This window comes from Microcaecilia unicolor, chromosome 6 (assembly GCF_901765095.1).
Source record: "Microcaecilia unicolor chromosome 6, aMicUni1.1, whole genome shotgun sequence".
Taxonomy (NCBI): domain Eukaryota; kingdom Metazoa; phylum Chordata; class Amphibia; order Gymnophiona; family Siphonopidae; genus Microcaecilia; species Microcaecilia unicolor.
This window is the reverse complement of record NC_044036.1, coordinates 113,728,420-113,747,213: the sequence shown is the minus strand read 5'-3', so window position 1 is coordinate 113,747,213 and position 18,794 is coordinate 113,728,420. Positions and strand designations below refer to the sequence as shown.

Below are 18,794 nucleotides of genomic sequence, written 5' to 3'. Positions count from 1 at the left end.
ATAGGTGGGAAAATGTGGGGTACAAATGCAGCAAATAAATAAATAATAAAAGCAGTTAGCTTAGTGGAGTTTAAAAAAGGTTTGGATAGCTTCCTAAAAGAAAAGTTCATAAACGATTATTAAAATGGACTGGGTAAGCAGCATAAAATGTATTGTACTGTTTTGAGATCTTGCCAGGTACTGTAACCTGGATTACTGTAACCTGGATTGCCAACTGTTGGAAACAGGCTGCCAAGCTTGATGGGACCTTTGGTCAGTCCCAGCATGGCAATACTTATGTACTTATGAAGTGCATGACTTAAGCAGCTGAGTCACCAAGTCCGCTCAGCATGAGTTTAATGGTCACCATTATTTTTTCTAACTGTATCACTGGTTATTTGAAATACACACAGAGAGGCAGTAATCTGCAAATAAAAGTGCACAAATGTATTGTCAACAAGCACCTGATGTGACCATGTTTCAGCTTCAAAAGGCTGTGTCGGGGTAGAGCTGTTGAGACGTTCAAAACATATAGATAAATAAATACATCAATCGAATCTAATGTAATATTGACGTTTCTATTCCACTTTACCGAGGTGGCTCAAGGCGAATCACAAACAAAGATACAAACCAAAGAGATAATCCCTCTTATAGCAATATATTTCCATTATAGTTATCCTAGTTCATATTAGGTGTAAATAACTATCAAATATAAAGTAAAAAGAAAACCCTTAACCAGTTCTCCTAAAAGTATTATAACAAGTGATAGTGTGGATATTACATGGCAATTTATTCCACAAAGCCGGACCCCTACCAATCAGAGTTCTTTGATAGTCAATTTCCAACAAGTTGATATCACTGAAATACATAATCTAACTTCCTGGCCAGGACACAGCTCCCTAGAAGGAGAATAAACACTTTGAACGGGCTGTGTCAGCATTGCTGCACAGCTTAATAAACGGGGGTAAATAACAATAAAGAATTAATGAATATTGCAAATTAGCATTTATATTGAGCACTGATATAAATAAAAGTGGCCTAGTGGTTAGAGTGGTGGACTTTGGTCCTGGGGAACTGGGTTCGATTCCCACTGCAGGCACAGGCAGCTCCTTGTGACTCTGGGCAAGTCACTTAACCCTCCATTGCCCCAGGTACAAATAAGTACCTGTATATAATATGTAAGCTGCATTGAACCTGCTATGAGTGGGAAAAGCGCGGGGTACAAATGTAAGAAAAATAAAATAAAAATAATATCTAACCAAAGTTTATATAAACATAAATTTAATTTGCTTTTTGTTTGGTTTGGTTTTTTTTGCAGTTTTAGCGGGATTAAATCATGCTGCTTTTACATTTTAAAATACTTGCACCTGTACGCTTCTCCGCATTTGTCTGTTTTATCTTGATTAGTTTAATAAATTGTGCTATATTTATAGTTTTATTTAAGTATGAATATTTTTATGCATATAAAAGTTTATTTTTATACATGTAACATTTTATTTGGGGATATGATTTTTATTGATGCAGCCTTTTGAAGGTGAAATGTGCCCATATCAGATGCTTGTTTACAATAAATTTGTGCACTTTTATTTGCTGGTCTGTTTCATGTTGCTCACTGATTATTTGACCACATGCAGCTGTGAAATCTTACATTAATTTTGAAAATAATGGAATGAAAGGTCGGCAGTGACCATCAAATTAAAAGGCGAAGTGCCTGAGGAGTCCAACTAAATGTCATCACATTTTGGAGAAAACCACCATCACTTGCGGTAGCAGTGGCAGCACATTGTTTCGAGCGTTAGAAAGCTCTAGACTGACAGTGATTTTATTCTGACGTATAGGCATGAGTTTTAATTGTCACACACTCCTGACATAAGCAACATATCCCGAAACACTGCTGTGACAGGTCAGTGTTACTTAATTTTCAATAAATTGCGGTGTCAGTTGGACTGCTCAGTCACTTCGCCTCTTCATTTGATGATCATTGCTGTCCTTTCCTTGGTGCCTTTCACGGAGTCCTTTTTTTCTTGTTGTTTCTTTGAAAATAATGGAACATCATTAAAACAGAATCCACACACAAAGTATTATGAAATGACCAATGAAATCTGGATGTGTTCAAAGCAGAAAAACAGTGACACGACTTTGCGGCAGTTTATATCATTGTTCAGGACTTGGGTGTGGTGGGTATTGTTTTATTATATTTATTATGGGTGATATAATTTCACAACAGCAGTCTAGAAATAGCTTTCCAGACAGCAAAGTCAGTCTGCTTTTGAGTGTATGATATTTGGTAACTGTAGGACTCGTCCCTTAAGTAGGAGGACAGAAAAATGCTGAAAGCTCATCTCTTTAAGCAAGCCTACCCAAATGCCCCAACCTAATCTTGCCAACTTCCACCCCCAATTCTGTTCTGACTTAAATACCAACCTCCCATCCTTCTCTTTCCATCGCTTCTTAATTTTATCCCTCCTTACCCTTTCTCCCAAATTACACTATCCTATCCTGTCTACCCTCTTTTATCCTAGTCAAATATTATCTAGCTCAACTTATCATACACTACTAAGCCCAACTTTACATTGTTTTACTACTGTTTCATTAAAATTCTATTAACTTTGTATTTCAAATTACTATGTAAGCCGCATTGAGCCTGCATTGTGTGGGAAAGCGCGGGGTACAAATGTAATAATAAAAATAAGGGCAGCAAGCTGACCTAGTACTGATTTTACCCTTTTGTTTGCATGGAACTATAGTTATGTTTTTTTCAAAAGAAGAAAACTGGAACTCCATCTCCATGCATGCAGCAGACTAGAAGCAATACTGGCTCAGCTTGTCCACCTTAACGCTCGAGTATCATACCATTAGTGATGCTGTTGTGCGACTCTGGACTTGTGTGTCGCTTTCTATGGCTAGCAGCTCAGCTACTGTTCAAATAACATGTTTTGCACCGATTGTGTTCTTCTGCTCATCATGTCACCAATCCTTTTTGTGTGAAGATAGTAGAACAGAGATTACGCTACACAGTTTATACTACTGTCATTTACTATGTTAAATGGTTATGGTCATGGTATGCTTATATTATTGTCTTTCATGAAATTTATTCTCAAGATAAAGTGCCTTTATGCTCATCACAGCTTTTGGGACAAGTGATAGGTTTTGTATATGTCATGCATTGTGATCAGGATTTTAAGATTTTTTGTTTTGAAAATCACTTGTTTTCATTATAATCATTAAACTCATTTCCTAATAAATTTAAATCATTGTCCATATGTTAAGGTACGAGATTTTGTGGTGCATTCATTCCAATATTTATATACCGCTTAGACCTGTGTCTGTCCCTAGTGGGCTCATAATCTTAAGTAGCACATTGCACTACTGTACACAGAGCTGCAGAGGGAATTTGAACCTGTTTCCCCAGGATCTCAAGCAGCAGCGGGAATCAAACCATTAGGCCACTTTTCCAAGTATGCTGATCTCCTCTTCCATCTCACTGCATTCGTTATTCTTTCCATTTTCTTTTCTTCACTTTTGAGAGTTGCAACAAATGCCATGTTTCAGGCTCAGCTTTCTATAAACTCGTTTTTTCACAGTTCTTAAAGGCACTTCCTCCATGCTGTACTGCCCCCACTGATGGTTTCAGATGTTGCTTGCACACAATGTCTGCCATTTGTATAGATTGCTACTGTATTATCCATCATTCATAGATCCCAGAATTTTCTTAAATGCACTTAGAAAAACGTGTATACTGTGGTGGTTGAAGATGTTTCATCAGGCCTTTCGTAGCCCACAACTAATTGTGTGTGCCTCTTTACTGTAGCCTTTATACTCTTAGTGGAGTGGAGGAGTGGCCTAGTGGTTAGAGCACCAGTCTTGCAATCCAAAGGTGGCCGGTTCAAATCCCACTGCTGCTCTTTGTGATCTTGGGCAAGTCACTTAACCCTCCATTGCCTCAGGTACAAACTTAGATTGTGAGCCCTCCTGGGACAGAGAAATAGCCAGAGTACCTGAATGTAACTCACCTTGAGCTACTACTGAAAAAGGTGTGAGCAAAATCTAAATAAATAATAAGCAAGCATCATAGATCAATCAGCATTATTCTGCTTTTGCATTTTTAAAGCCCTTTTCCCTCTATTTCTACATTGTTCCTATTTAGCCTTCTATCCAAGGAGTGTTTATCTGTTAACTATTCATGTTCATCCATGCAACAGTATTGCTAGGGAATGTTCCAGTTGTCTTGTGCTTGAAAATTCTGTGGAGTAGGCTTTTCCCCACAGCTAGCACGATTGTGACTTTCCACTTTTCAGAGCCTTTTGTTAAGCTCCCAGTCCCAGCTATTTTCTGGAGCAAATCAAATGCACATGGTACTTCCATATAGTTTGCAAGTTGTGCATGGCCACCATACTTTTCTTTTCCTGTAGTATGTGCTTGGAAGTGTTCACATTTTTTTGTAGGAAGTGGATGGCCTACAGAGGTTCTAACTCTTAGTGAAAACTCATTAGGAGCTGTAAACTCAGTGAAGACACAATGTCTTGCTATTATTTTTTTACAACAATTTGACACAGTTGTCATACAACATTTCTGTCATTCACAAATTATCCACTGGGGACGGGACGAGGACAGATTTTATCCCTGTGTCATTCTGTAGCTGGACACCTTTTACTTGACTTTGAAACTAGGGAGCTTATCATTGCAGTCATCCTGGATATTTCTCCAACCTTTATACTGTGGAACAACACATCTTAATCCGGAGGCTGGAGAGCTATAGGATTTGTATCATAATACTTAATTGGTTAGATCTTTTCTAACAAACCAACAGCAGCAGTTGGAACATTGGTGGCAATGAGTTAGAGTGGCTTGAGATACCATGGAATATGCCTTAGGGCACTGCCCTCTCTATATCGTTGTTCAATCTGTATTTGCCATCTTATATGATGTCATCAAAATGTTGAGCAGTTTGCCAAGTGCCGAGCAGGCTTCTACGATCTGTGTCTGGAAAATGGCAAAGACAGATCATAATCAAGAATATATATGCTATATTGTGTCATATGCTATGAGCTTATCTTAATGGGCAGACTGGACGGACCATGCAGGTCTTTATCTGCTGTTATTTTACTGTTAACCCCAGTTATAGTAACTAGGACTCACTGCATAAAATGAGACCTGTGCTAAAACAGCACAAGTTAGTGGTAAAATAACACATCTAAACAGTATTTTTACCATATAAATCATACCAAACAATGATTTATTATTTGTTTGGTTTTTAAGGATTTATTTATATTTTTTATTTATTTCTTCTTTGATATAAATAGTGCTGTATTTTTTGATATATGTTTTCGACCTTTGATTTGATTTACTTTTTATGAATGACGTATGTTTCTGGGCAAAACATGGCTATGACGGGCATGTGTGTGTAAGAACCTGGGAGCTTTCGTAGCGAATAAAGTGTAAAGTCTGCATTTCTACACGGTCTGCTTTTTCTTTACCACCAAAAGAACATTGAATCATGCGAACCATTTGCCTCGTTTTATTAGAAACGCTGCAGCTTACAGGTGTAAGTTATGAAATATTGACTTTTGCTCGTGTGTCAGCACATACATGTATGTGAGCTATTTTGCAAACCTGCATCTGTGACTGCCTGCGTCTGCAGTCTGTTTGCTTCTGTTTGGAGGAGAAAAATAATGAGGATTAAGAAGGATAACTCCCCTAATCCCTTCTGTAAAGGGTAGGCCTCAAATTAGTACCTTTTCAAAACCTATACGTGAAACCTATATGTGCTTTTGAGCAGGTGTAAATCGTGATGTGCATATTTTCCTACATACATGTATAGTTCCTTTGGCAGCTCCTTGTGACTCTGGGCAACTCACTTAACCCTCCATTGCCCCATGTAAGCCACATTGAGCATGCCATGAGTGGGAAAGCGCGGGGGTACAAATGTAACAAAAAAAAATAGAGAGTACTCCCCCCCCCCCCCCCACCCCCCCTTTGGGTATCTCTATATACTATGGAATTTTGGCTTTCTATGTGGGGTAGTAGCCTAGTGGTTAGAGGCACCAGTGCGGGAAGCTTGGTTCAAATCTCATTGTTGCTCCTTATGATCTTGTGCAAGTCCTTAAACTCTTTGTTGCCTTAGCTACAAAATTAGGTGGCCAGCGAAACACCTAGTATACCTGAATGTAACTCACTTTGAGCCACTACTGAAAAAGGTGTCTGCTAAATCCAAATAATAAATGCTGGTATTTACACATGCAAATCACAAATAAGCCTTCTACTCTAACCATTTTAGAGTGGGAACATTAATTACTTCTCCCCAATCAAATCCAGAGCACTGAAAAATAGCTGAGACGTGTGTGAGGAATCATCGTATCCTTATTGAGAGTGGAAGGTAGTAAGCTCTGGATTTGGAGAGGAGGCAGAAATTTGTATGAATTTTTAGTATTTGAGAGTTTCTTTTAAGCTTATTTCTGGGCGATTGTCACAGTCTTAACTCGTGTTGTTCATTTTATTATTTAAGTTAAGTGATTGGTTCCACCTGTTGTACCAGATGACAAGATAAATTTGATCATTTCTTTTTTTTTCTTTTTTTTTTTTTTATCATTTTACTTAATTACATTCACATTTATCACATAAATGTAAGGAAATATAGAAATTAATATAAAAAGAAAAACATTGAGGGGCATAATCGAACAAAAACGTCTATCTCCATGGGCGTTTATCTCCGAGAACGGGTCTGTGAAGGGGCGGACTGAACCGTATTTTCGCAAAAAAATAGACGTCCATGTTTTATTCGACAATTTGTGAGTTGGGCGGTTTTTGTTTTTCTGTGATAATGGAAAATGAAAGCGCCCAGCTCAAAAACGAATAAATCCAAGGCATTTGTTTGTGGGAGGGGCCAGGATTCGTAGTGCACTGGTCCCCCTCACATGCCAGGACACCAACCGGACACCCTAGGGGCACTTTTACAAAAACAAAAAAAAAAAGGATAAAGAGCTCCCAGGTGCAAAGCACCCTTCCCTTGTGTGTTGAGCCCCCCAAATCCCCCTCAAAACCCACTGCCCACAAGTCTACACCATTACTATAGCCCTAAGGGGTGAAGGGGGGGCACCTACATGTGGGGTACAGTGGGTTTGGGGGGGGTTGGGCGACTAAGCATTAAGCAGCACAATTATAACAGGTAGGGGGGGGATGGGCCTTGGTCCACCTGCCTGAAGTCCACTGCACCCCCTAACAACTGCTCCAGGGACCTGCATACTGCTGCCAGGGAGGTGGGTATGACATTTGAGGGTGAAAATAAAAAGTTGTGAAATATCATTTTTTGTGGTGGGGAGGGGGTTAGTGACCACGGGGGAGTCAGGGGAGGTCATCCCCGATTCCCATCTGGGGTAATCTGGTCATTTAGGGCACTTTTGGGGCCTTATTCGTGAAAAACAGGGTCCAGGAAAAGTGCCCTAAATTCTAGCTACAAGCGCATACTTTTTTTCCATTATTGGCGAAAAGATGCCCATCTCTGTTCGGGTGATAACCATGCCCCAGTTCCGCCTTACACACGCCTCCGACACGCCCCCGTCAACTTTGTACGCTTCTGCGATGGAGTGCAGTTGAAAACGTCCAAGGTTTGGCTTTCGATTATACCGCGTTATTCATTTTTGTGAGATAAACGTCCATCTCCCGATTTAGGTCGGAACTTGGGCGTTTTTCTCGTTCGATTATAAGCAGGATTTTCTCTCAACAGTATATATTTACATAATTGTCCACAATTGGAAGATCCAAGATCAGGAAACAATCTTAATGAAAATAAGAAAAACTCAAAATGGTTAATCTTACACTTCACATTTTCTGCGGGAGGAAGGTTAATCGGTTATTGCAGCTGGTACAGTGGTAACTGAAGGAAGGTGCTGCAGAGCATTCTTCATCTGTTTCCACAAACCTCTTATAATTTCTTAGGTTCAAACAAATAAGTAATAAGGAAATAAAACACTTACAGGGAATCGCGCTAGGAAGGTCCCACCTAGGGCAATGATTCCTGGCTTAAAAGCCAAGACTTCACACCTCCCAATCTGTGAATCCCTTGATGTGTCAGGAAATATATGCATCTTTGAACCCAAAAACTATCAACCATGTAGCGGAAATACAATTTCAAAACATTATTCCTATCTAAATCAAAGACGAAAGTCACTAATAATATAACTCTATCTATAACTTCTGAATTTTCCAAAATGTCGGTTAAACTTACATAAAGGAAATATAATTTTAGTCACCAAAAGGAGGCTATCAGAATGTATTAGCAAATTATCAGAGAAATATTTCTTCAAGAATTCAGTAGCTGATATGTAGGATATTATAGGTAAATTTATCATTCTAAAGTTTTTTTTCCCCTTAATTGGTTCTCCAGAAATTCCAATTTTTACAAGAAAGATAACTATTCTTTATTACCAAATTGTCTGATTTTCATAGAGAAGCCATTTCCGTAATCAAAGTCTCTATTTTTATATCTTGGACTTCCACTTTGTTAGATAAGTGTTAATATAAATTCTTTAACTCACATAGTGAAAAATTTAAACATCTGAAGAAGAGAGTTATTCACATTCTGCTGCAGTTCCTATAGTAACGTCCATTATGACATTATGGCTTCACCAAGTCCAATTTCTCCCACAGAAACCGCTCCAGATATCTTCGGGGGAAGAGCTCACTCTCCAATCCCCCAGTTGGTTTATTATCCGAGTCGATGCTGCGCCAGGACCTCCTCGGGTCACGTGAAAATCCTAACCCACTTCGGGCATTTCCATTATTGACCTCCTTAGCGAAGCATTACTATTTCTGGGTCTTGGAGGGGTCGTGCCAACAGGGGGACTCAGTCACTCCCTCCACTGAGATTCGGCAATAAAGCCTTGCTGTTCCCCGAAGCAAGAACCGATATCCCCGACGTTATGACTCAGAATCTCTCCAAAATAGACTGAGAAGTGATGGGAACCTCAGCCGTGTTCAAGGAGGACAACACCACGCTTTGCCTTTTCTCTTCTCCATTCTCTGGGGAGCACGCCCTCTTCTTCAGGCATTCTGGTGTAAAACAGGAACTCAACTAGCGTACATCCTCCCTCAACGCCATCTTGGATCCTCCAGGTTGGGACACTCTTTGGTTTTTCTCCTCAGAGGCCTGTCTGATATGGGTAACCCTACAGCATAGCCTCTGAGTCATTGAAACACGGAAGCCCCTCCACCACTTACAAGGTGGTGTCCCTTCGGAGGGGTAAATTTGATCATTTCTGTTTGGTTACTTCTGCTTGGTGGTGCGTTCAAAGCCGATCCAACCATAAGCATCAAGGGGCTGGCAAAAGAACTCTGGGATAAGTTGCAAAGATCAGGGGCTGGATAGAAATGGAGTGCAGTTAGAACAAATATTTAAGACCCTTCCCAAATCGGGTTGTCCTTCCAAACCAGCTGCTCGAGCAAGGAGCAGACTAATCGGGGAGGCAACCAAGAGGCCAATGGCAATTTCAAAAGGCCTGCAGGCTTTTTGGCCAGCACTTGTCAAAGAGTGTACATGCCAATATCCCAAGCATCTCCACAAAAAACCACCAAAAGGAGAAGATGTGGGGACTATTAAATAATATGCATACACATGTCCCAAACATCAATATGGAGCACAGGTCATAAATAAGTAATAGTTTGATATCTGGAGACCATCAGATCTAACTGCCTCACACAGCCATCAGAACATACATTTGTTCTATCGCAATGAGCGAAATGGTGTGGTGCAAATCCTCATCGGCTCCTCTCATTATTCAACAACTGTTCATTACATTCTTTATTTCTTATATTTCTTTTTGTAAACCACATATATCTCATGAAAAAACTAGTGTTTTTAAAGACACTTATCTTAAACGATAGCTCAGAGATATCAAAGATATTAAAGATATCAGGGAACCCCCGCCGACATGGCCAAGTTTCGCGTAAAGCTTTTTCAAGGAAGAGGCTCACTTTCCATCCTGTGATCGCTCCTGCGGCCATTTTTTGTATGCAGGAGCGATCACAGGATGGAAAGTGAGCCTCTTCCTTGAAAAAGCTTTACGCGAAACTTGGCCATGTCGGCGGGGGTTCCCTGATATCTTTAATATCTTTGATACTCTGAGCTGCTATCGTTAGATAAGTGTCTTTAAAAACACTAGTTTTTCATGAGATATATGTGGTTTACAGAAAAATATAAGAATGTAATGAACAGTTGTTGAATAATGAGAGGAGCCGATGAGGATTTGCACCACACCATTTCGCTCATTGCGATAGAACAAATGTATGTTCTGATGGCTGTGTGAGGCAGTTAGATCTGATGGTCTCCAGATATCAAACTATTACTTATTTATGACCTGTGCTCCATATTGATGTTTGGGACATGTCTATGCATAATATCCCAAGCATGGCATAAATCTGGCCTATATTGTATGGAGGCAAGAAGGACACCATTACTCAAAGCCCTCCCTGACTTCTGTTTTACAAAGGAAAACTTGGGAAATACTGCTGCCATGTTATATAAGTACATAAGTAATGCCACACTGGGAAAAGACCAAGGGTCCATAGAGCCCAGCATCCTATCCACGACAGCGGCCAATCCAGGCCAAGGGCACCTGGCAAGCTTCCCAAACGTACAAACATTCTATACATGTTATTCCTGGAATTGTGGATTTTTCCCAAGTCCATTTAGTAGTGGTTTATGGACTTGGCCTTTAGGAACCGTCTAACCCCTTTATAAACTCTGCCAAGCTAACCGCCTTCACCATGGTCTCCGGCAATGAATTCCAGAGTTTAATTACGCGTTGGGTGAAGAAAATGTTTCTCCGATTTGTTTTAAATTTACTACACTGTAGTTTCATCGCATGCCCCCTAGTCCTAGTATTTTTGGAAAGCGTGAACAGACGCTTCACATCCACCTGTTTCCACTCCACTCATTATTTTATATACTTCTATCATGTCTCCCCTCAGCCGTCTCTTCTCCAAGCTGAAAAGCCCTAGCCTCCTTAGTCTTTCTTCATAGGGAAGTCGTCCCATCCCCGCTATCATTTTAGTCGCCCTTCGCTGCAAAATGTTTGCGGCCTGATTGAATTAAAATAGAATTTTTGGCCTGAACACAAACCGTCGTTGGTGCAAACCTAGCACAAACCCAAGGAACCACCAGCCCTATTCTGAACCATGGTGGTAGTAACTTTATGTTATGAGGATGTTTCTCATCATCAGAATCAATACAAAAATAAAGGGAAAAATGTATAGAAAAGTCTTTGGATTGCCTTGCAAGAAGCTGAAGCAGGGGCAGAAGTTCACCTTTCAGTATGGATGATGTGAAACGCAGCAAAGTTGCAAGTAGAGAACAAAATTGTAAATGTCCTTCAATTGCTCGGTCTGAGCCCTGAACTCCAATCCAATTGAAAATTTATGGTATGATGTAAAGATTGCTGCCCATCAGTGCTCCCCAAGGAACTTTTTAACAGTGCATGTAAAGTTTAGTAAAAAATAATAGTCTAACATTGACAAATCCAGGTGTGCAAGATTGCATCAGACTTTGGGGTGATGCAAAAAAGCACGGGAGGCTTTGTGCACAGTTAGCTCAGCATTTTGTGGGTGTCCTTTGCAAAAATGGCTTTTGCACATAAGCTAACCATGTGCAAAGCTTAGCTTACACACCAGCACACAGTACATTTAAATCACATGGTAATGAGGCTATTGTCTGTTCCGTACAGATGCAGAGAAGTATGCAGAAGGTCAAAAGCCACAGAAAACACCAAGGCTTTAATAGATGGTTTCAGGAGTTGTAAAGTAGATTGCAGTTGTAGTCAGTGTTGGTGAGGATTTTGTACCTGCTTCTTCTCTTTACTGTGAGCATATAAGATGTGCTTTTCCTGGCTTCCATAATGGGCATGGGGGTTATAATAATACTCGTTACAAAAAAAAAAAAGAATTTGCTTGGTCATTCAGTTGAGGGGAACACCATGCTGTTACCTAACAATACATGTGGCAGCAAACAAAGGAGTAGGATGATCTGGCACTTTCCAAACCAAGGGAGACTTATATACTCGATCAAAGTCTTTATTAAAGAACATCAAAGACTTGACACAGCTGTCATGTTTCGGCGCCTATGCTCCTGCCTCAGGAGGTCTTGCGATGCATAAAATGTCTAATAAGAAAACAAAATGTTCTTTCAAGAGTAGTGTTAAAGGATCTCAATCCAAAGAAATTGGAAACTGTGCCTTCAGAGGTCTGAGTCCCGCATATAGCAATCCGGCTTACGATGGGCTCTAGAGAGCTTTGACAGAAACTCCAGTAATTTGGAATGTGAGGACAATGCCGGGGCAGACATTTTCGGTCTGTGTCCCACAAATGACAAGATGGATTCGAATAGGCTTTGACGGCAACTCCTGTAGTTGGAACATAAGGATAAAGCTGGTGGACTTCTGTGGTCTGTTTTCCTGAAACAACAAAGAAAGATCATGATTAATATATAATATCACGTTCATTGTTGAGATGAATGAGACTGTTGGGCAGACTGGATGGACCGTTCAGGTCTTTATCTGCCTTCACTTACTATGGTACTATGATAAAGACCTTTATGGTCCATCCAGTTTTCCCAGTGTCACACTCAGTATCATTCATGGTTAAACCAATATTGAATGTGCTATAAAATACTTGATCCTGGTCTTTCTTTTCCTTTTCTGGGACATAGACCATAGAAGTCCACCTGGACTATCCACTTTAAATTAGAGCCTTTGTTGCTCCCTGTGTCCGTTAATCATTTCAGCTAGCTACGTATATCTTGCTGTGGCCATTCCATTGGCTTCCACTTCTGCAGATTCAGAACCCTCTTATTATCCATTTTCACTGACACAGCAGAACTGCTAAATAACGTATTCTGAAATTGGCAGAAGTAGGAAAACTTGCATCTCTGGACTAAAAGTAACAGCCAAGTCTCAGGAGCTCTCAACAGCTTTTCTTCACTCTGTATTGTGTGTGTGCTGTATATGTGGAGTGGAAGAGTAGCCTAATGTTAATGCAGCGGCCTGAGAACATGGTTTATTTCTCATTGCAGCTCCTTGTGCTTCTGGGCAAGTCACATAACCCTTCATTGCTCCAGGTACAAAATAATTGACTGTATATAATATGTAAAACCACTTTGATTGTAATCACAGAAAGGTAGTATAACAAATTCCATTCCGTTTCCTTTCCTGTCCTTATAAAGTCCCTGTATGGCTAATGGAGTCCATGCAGTTGAAGGAAGAGGAGTCACAAGATCTTGCAGGAAACCCCTTGGTCCTTGTTGCATTTAACCTTAACACAGTTCTTGAAAATGAGGAAAAGAAACACCCAAGGCCAGCTGGCGATAAAGGGTGCCAAAATCTCAAATCCAGGTCTGGCATCTCTCCTTCCTCTCCCCTCCACCTGCAGGGGTAAGGGAAGAGAGAGCGAGAGATTCTGGACTGAGGATTGGCGCCTTTATCATTGACGGCCTGAGCTAATTTCTCACCTGCTCCATAGGTTGAATCAACCAGACAAATCATAGCTTCTGTGTGCCCACCATCTTGGATCTGTCCCTTGCAGAATGTTTATTTTCCTCAACTTTAAAATGTCGTTGCACTTAGAATCTAGTTACAAGATCTGACCTCACACACCTCTTAAGATAGATCAACAACTGGGTCTGTTTTCTACTCCACATCCACCACCCTATTGCACCCTTCATTTCCATGGCAACATAAAAAGTAGCCATGGTGCAGTCAGAAAGTCCCATGAGTGCACAGAGGGGGGTGTGGGGTTTATCTTAAATTTGGAGTGAGACCTGATCCTTTTGTTTCCCTCCATAGTGATGTAGAAAGTAACCATCTTGTGGCTAAGCTAGAAAATGTACCTCCAAAATAAGCATCAGTGTTGGCAGTCCTGCAGTTTTATGTGCGGCATTGCCTGTGCTTGGGGGTGATTCATGACTGGAATTGTAGGAGTAGTTGCTAAAATTAGCTAGGTAGATCTGAGGAATTAGGATTTAAGTTAATGCTGTGGGTAATTTGTGTTTTGGACTTCCTTGCACTGTCAGCTGCATGCTCTAAATTAAAACCCTAAAATTATAGAAGTGTTGGTGCTCCTTTCCATATTAAACGTTTGTATGGATTATAGAATTAATATAGTTACCTTCTCATGTGTTTTCCAGCCTTAAAACTGTAGAATACTCACTGTATATGCTGAGGTGTCTGATTTCTCCAGTGTTTATAAAATATGCCACTTCAAGCAGAGATGGAAGTTATTTTAAAGAAATTCATGATTATAATGTTTATATTTCAAATACCATTTGCTGTACTGCTGAGAACAATATTGGAGCAGTCATGATTTGCCGTGTATTTGAAATTAAATCTGGAATCTATTTAAACTCTTGCAATGAGCCTGTACAAGATACAGAAGAAAAGCCTTCCCATACTGTTCCAGAAGCAACATTAATCAAGTGAATATTTTGGCAATGCGTAGAGTAGTTGTGGGGGAAGGGGAGAAGGGTGGGATGAAGGGTAAGAAGAAAGTATTCCCCTGTGAGAGCATGAAAATGTCTGTAGAGGAAATTGGATAGCTTGGAACTTATATATATATATATATATAATATATATATATATTATAATATATTATATAATATATATACAGAGTGGAGAGAGAGAATAATTATGTACTAAACTGTTGGGCTTGGTGACAGATACCTTTGCAAATACATAAATATACAGATGAGATGCAGTAAGGACAAGTGTAGGGTAGTGATCTTTAGGCACAATATAAGGTCAATGTACTGTGATTTTCAAGTAGAGATGAGTTTATAAACTACTGTTTTGGACCACTTCACAAATAATGCAATACTTTCTGCTAGCTCAGTGTGCCATATCACTATGCTATAACTAAAAAAAATGTTGCTCAAAGATGGAAAATGTGCTTCCCCTTAGTATGAAAAGATGTTTCCTTTTTTACTGCCTTGAGGGATAGAAATATCCCCTGCATAATTTCTGTAAGCTGAATTTGTACTGTGCAGTTATATCCTCCCAAGTATCTATTCTGTTAAATAATATAGCCCCAGCCTGCACAATTTAGTAACATACCTAAATCCTCACATCCACATTATTGGCTAATTGGGATTTTTTTCCCCCTGAAAACTGCATAGCCATTTACAGCGAGTCCACAAAGTTTATCTCTGTGCCTCTTTCTTGAAAGCCTGTATAAATCCCAGAGGCCACCGTCTGAAGGGTCATTAGTCTTTGTAGGCAGGAGCAGAAGGTATCCCTCCTGCCAGTCTGTGCATAAAATTTCAAAATGGTTCCTTTGCCACTTTGACAAAAAATTCTTAGCACATGACTTCTGTGAGATTGTCCTTGTTACCATTGTGAAATCAGCATCAAGGGACTGACTCCCTGTTGCCTCAAAATGTAAAGGCTCTTTGGATGTTTTAGTCAGGAGTTTGGGAGGGGGTTGAGGTTTACAGGTTTATAGTATATTGGGGATAGATACGTCAGTGGGGAGAAGTAATAGCCAGGGTGCCTGACCTTAGGTGGCCTCTGTTAACATGAACTGTATAATAGATAAAGTTAACTATACCTCTTTAGGCCAGTATTAATACCTGAGTTAATGAGCCTATTTGTATAAACTGTCTATTGTCATTTCCATGCATGTTAGCATTATCACACATTAATCTATTTAGTAATCAAGCATTGTGTAATGCATGTGTTACTGCTTGCATGAATCGTAACTCCCATTAGTGGTGGTGGTGGGGGGGTGAGAGGATCTTTAATAATGTTGAGGCAAAATACAAAATTGAAAACAAAATTGGTGACTAAATCCTATGTTCTCCACCTGAAATTGTACTCCGTAGACATCCATCCCTATTATTGATCACTAACTGGCCACTTCCTATTAATGTAGATCACTAAAGAGCTCATTTGTAACCATTATAGACAAACATAATGTCCTCTAAGTAAGCTGGGTTGCTGAGTACTTATTTCTTTGTCTTCTTTCTCTCAGGAAGCGGTTTGATAAAGCTGAAGTAGAGTATATTGCAGCGAAGATGGATCTGCACAGAAAGACAGATATCAAGGAACAGTTGACGGAGCACTTGTACACAATCATTCAGCAAAATGAACTGCGCAAGGCCAAGAAGCTGGAGGAACTCATGCATCAGTTAGATGTAGATGCCGACGAGGAGAACCTAGAACTGGAGATAGAGGTGGATCAGATGCTACAGCTACAGAATGCAGAAAACAGAAGGCAGGCTAGTGCTGCACAGACGGCTCCTGAGAAACTTCCTCAGACAGTGGAGGGAAATCAAACACAGCAGATTACAGAAATGAAGGAAAGGGACCCAAGCGGTTCTTTTTTGGAGAACCTTGTGGAAAATTCCATTAACAACTGTGTAAGTGCTCTTCAAACCAATGACAAAGATCAAGAAGGAAAAACTACATTGACTGAGGCTAAAGCAGAATCTGTTATGAGTTCCTAGTATCTGTACACTGTATAAACTCAGTTTCATCATTATAAATTAGAACTTTAAATTCAACCCACACTTTGATACAGTGGTGAAATAAGTATTTGATCCCTTGCTGATTTTGTAAGTTTGCCCACTGACAAAGACATGAGCAGCCCATAATTGAAGGGTAGGTTATTGGTAACAGTGAGAGATAGCACATCACAAATTAAATCCGGAAAATCACATTGTGGAAAGTATATGAATTTATTTGCATTCTGCAGAGGGAAATAAGTATTTGATCCCCCACCACCAGTAAGAGATCTGGCCCCTACAGACCAGGTAGATGCTCCAAATCAACTCGTTACCTGCATGACAGACAGCTGTCGGCAATGGTCACCTGTATGAAAGACACCTGTCCACAGACTCAGTGAATCAGTCAGACTCTAACCTCTACAAAATGGCCAAGAGCAAGGAGCTGTCTAAGGATGTCAGGGACAAGATCATACACCTGCACAAGGCTGGAATGGGCTACAAAACCATCAGTAAGACGCTGGGCGAGAAGGAGACAACTGTTGGTGCCATAGTAAGAAAATGGAAGAAGTACAAAATGACTGTCAATCGACAAAGATCTGGGGCTCCACGCAAAATCTCACCTCGTGGGGTATCCTTGATCATGAGGAAGGTTAGAAATCAGCCTACAACTTCAAGGGCGGAACTTGTCAATGATCTCAAGGCAGCTGGGACCACTGTCACCACGAAAACCATTGGTAACACATTACGACATAACGGATTGCAATCCTGCAGTGCCCGCAAGGTCCCCCTGCTCCGGAAGGCACATGTGACGGCCCGTCTGAAGTTTGCCAGTGAACACCTGGATGATGCCGAGAGTGATTGGGAGAAGGTGCTGTGGTCAGATGAGACAAAAATTGAGCTCTTTGGCATGAACTCAACTCGCCGTGTTTGGAGGAAGAGAAATGCTGCCTATGACCCAAAGAACACCGTCCCCACTGTCAAGCATGGAGGTGGAAATGTTATGTTTTGGGGGTGTTTCTCTGCTAAGGGCACAGGACTACTTCACCGCATCAATGGGAGAATGGATGGGGCCATGTACCGTACAATTCTGAGTGACAACCTCCTTCCCTCCGCCAGGGCCTTAAAAATGGGTCGTGGCTGGGTCTTCCAGCACAACAATGACCCAAAACATACAGCCAAGGCAACAAAGGAGTGGCTCAGGAAGAAGCCCATTAGGGTCATGGAGTGGCCTAGCCAGTCACCAGACCTTAATCCCATTGAAAACTTATGGAGGGAGCTGAAGCTGCGAGTTGCCAAGCGACAGCCCAGAACTCTTAATGATTTAGAGATGATCTGCAAAGAGGAGTGGACCAAAATTCCTCCTGACATGTGTGCAAACCTCATCATCAACTACAGAAGACGTCTGACCGCTGTGCTTGCCAACAAGGGTTTTGCCACCAAGTATTAGGTCTTGTTTGCCAGAGGGATTAAATACTTATTTCCCTCTGCAGAATGCAAATAAATTCATATACTTTCCACAATGTGATTTTCCGGATTTAATTTGTGATGTGCTATCTCTCACTGTTACCAATAACCTACCCTTCAATTATGGGCTGCTCATGTCTTTGTCAGTGGGCAAACTTACAAAATCAGCAAGGGATCAAATACTTATTTCCACCACTGTATATATTTTATTGGCTACTTTATCAATCATCTGTCCACCAGTGGGAAATGGATATTCCTTGTGGCCACAGCAGTGCATGTGTCACCTTTCTCAACCCATGGCATGAAGCAGCTAATGGTGTATGTAACACTCCAGGAGCCCTATCTTTCCAGAAATTTCTGATGACCATAGTACTACATATGTCCACATGTTGCCTGTTGTAGCCTCAGTAATTTTGGCATTTTTTACACATTGTTTTTATTTTATTTTGTAATTTAAGAATTGGTATCTTAACTCTGTTCACTTTTTACTAGAGTAAACATGTAGGGTGAATCTGGCACACAAGTGAATAGTGTCATTTGATGGTACCGACAATACAGAACCCAGGCTGTTTTTCTTTGCATGGATGGTACTTTTTTTTTTTCCATATCATTTTATTGATAACACTGAACATATCATATCAAATAATGCAAACAATACATATAAAAATGTCATCAAGTTTATATATTTTTTCTCCCTCCTCCCCCCCCCCCCTCTCCGTTCCCACCCTCAACTATTCCGCTACAAGTTCTGTTAACAATTCAATATCCTGCTTCTCACAACGGGTGTCAGGGTATCCCAAAACGGGAGCCAGGTTTTACAGAACTGGTCTCCCTTCTTTGAAGCTAAGTCTCCCACTTTTTTTTTTTC

At 40.5% G+C, this 18,794-nt stretch overlaps 1 protein-coding gene across 1 annotated transcript in view; it reads left to right on the top strand.

Annotated features, from left to right (window-relative positions):
- The window catches only part of GORAB (golgin, RAB6 interacting), a 49,153-nt gene extending 32,626 nt beyond the window's left edge, over positions 1-16,527 (top strand). The window contains exon 5 of the mRNA XM_030206532.1: positions 15,988-16,527. Coding sequence (XP_030062392.1) covers positions 15,988-16,462 — 475 coding nt within the window. The 3' untranslated portion in view covers positions 16,463-16,527. The remainder of the gene's footprint in view (positions 1-15,987) is intronic.
- Positions 16,528-18,794: the final 2,267 nt, after the last annotated feature.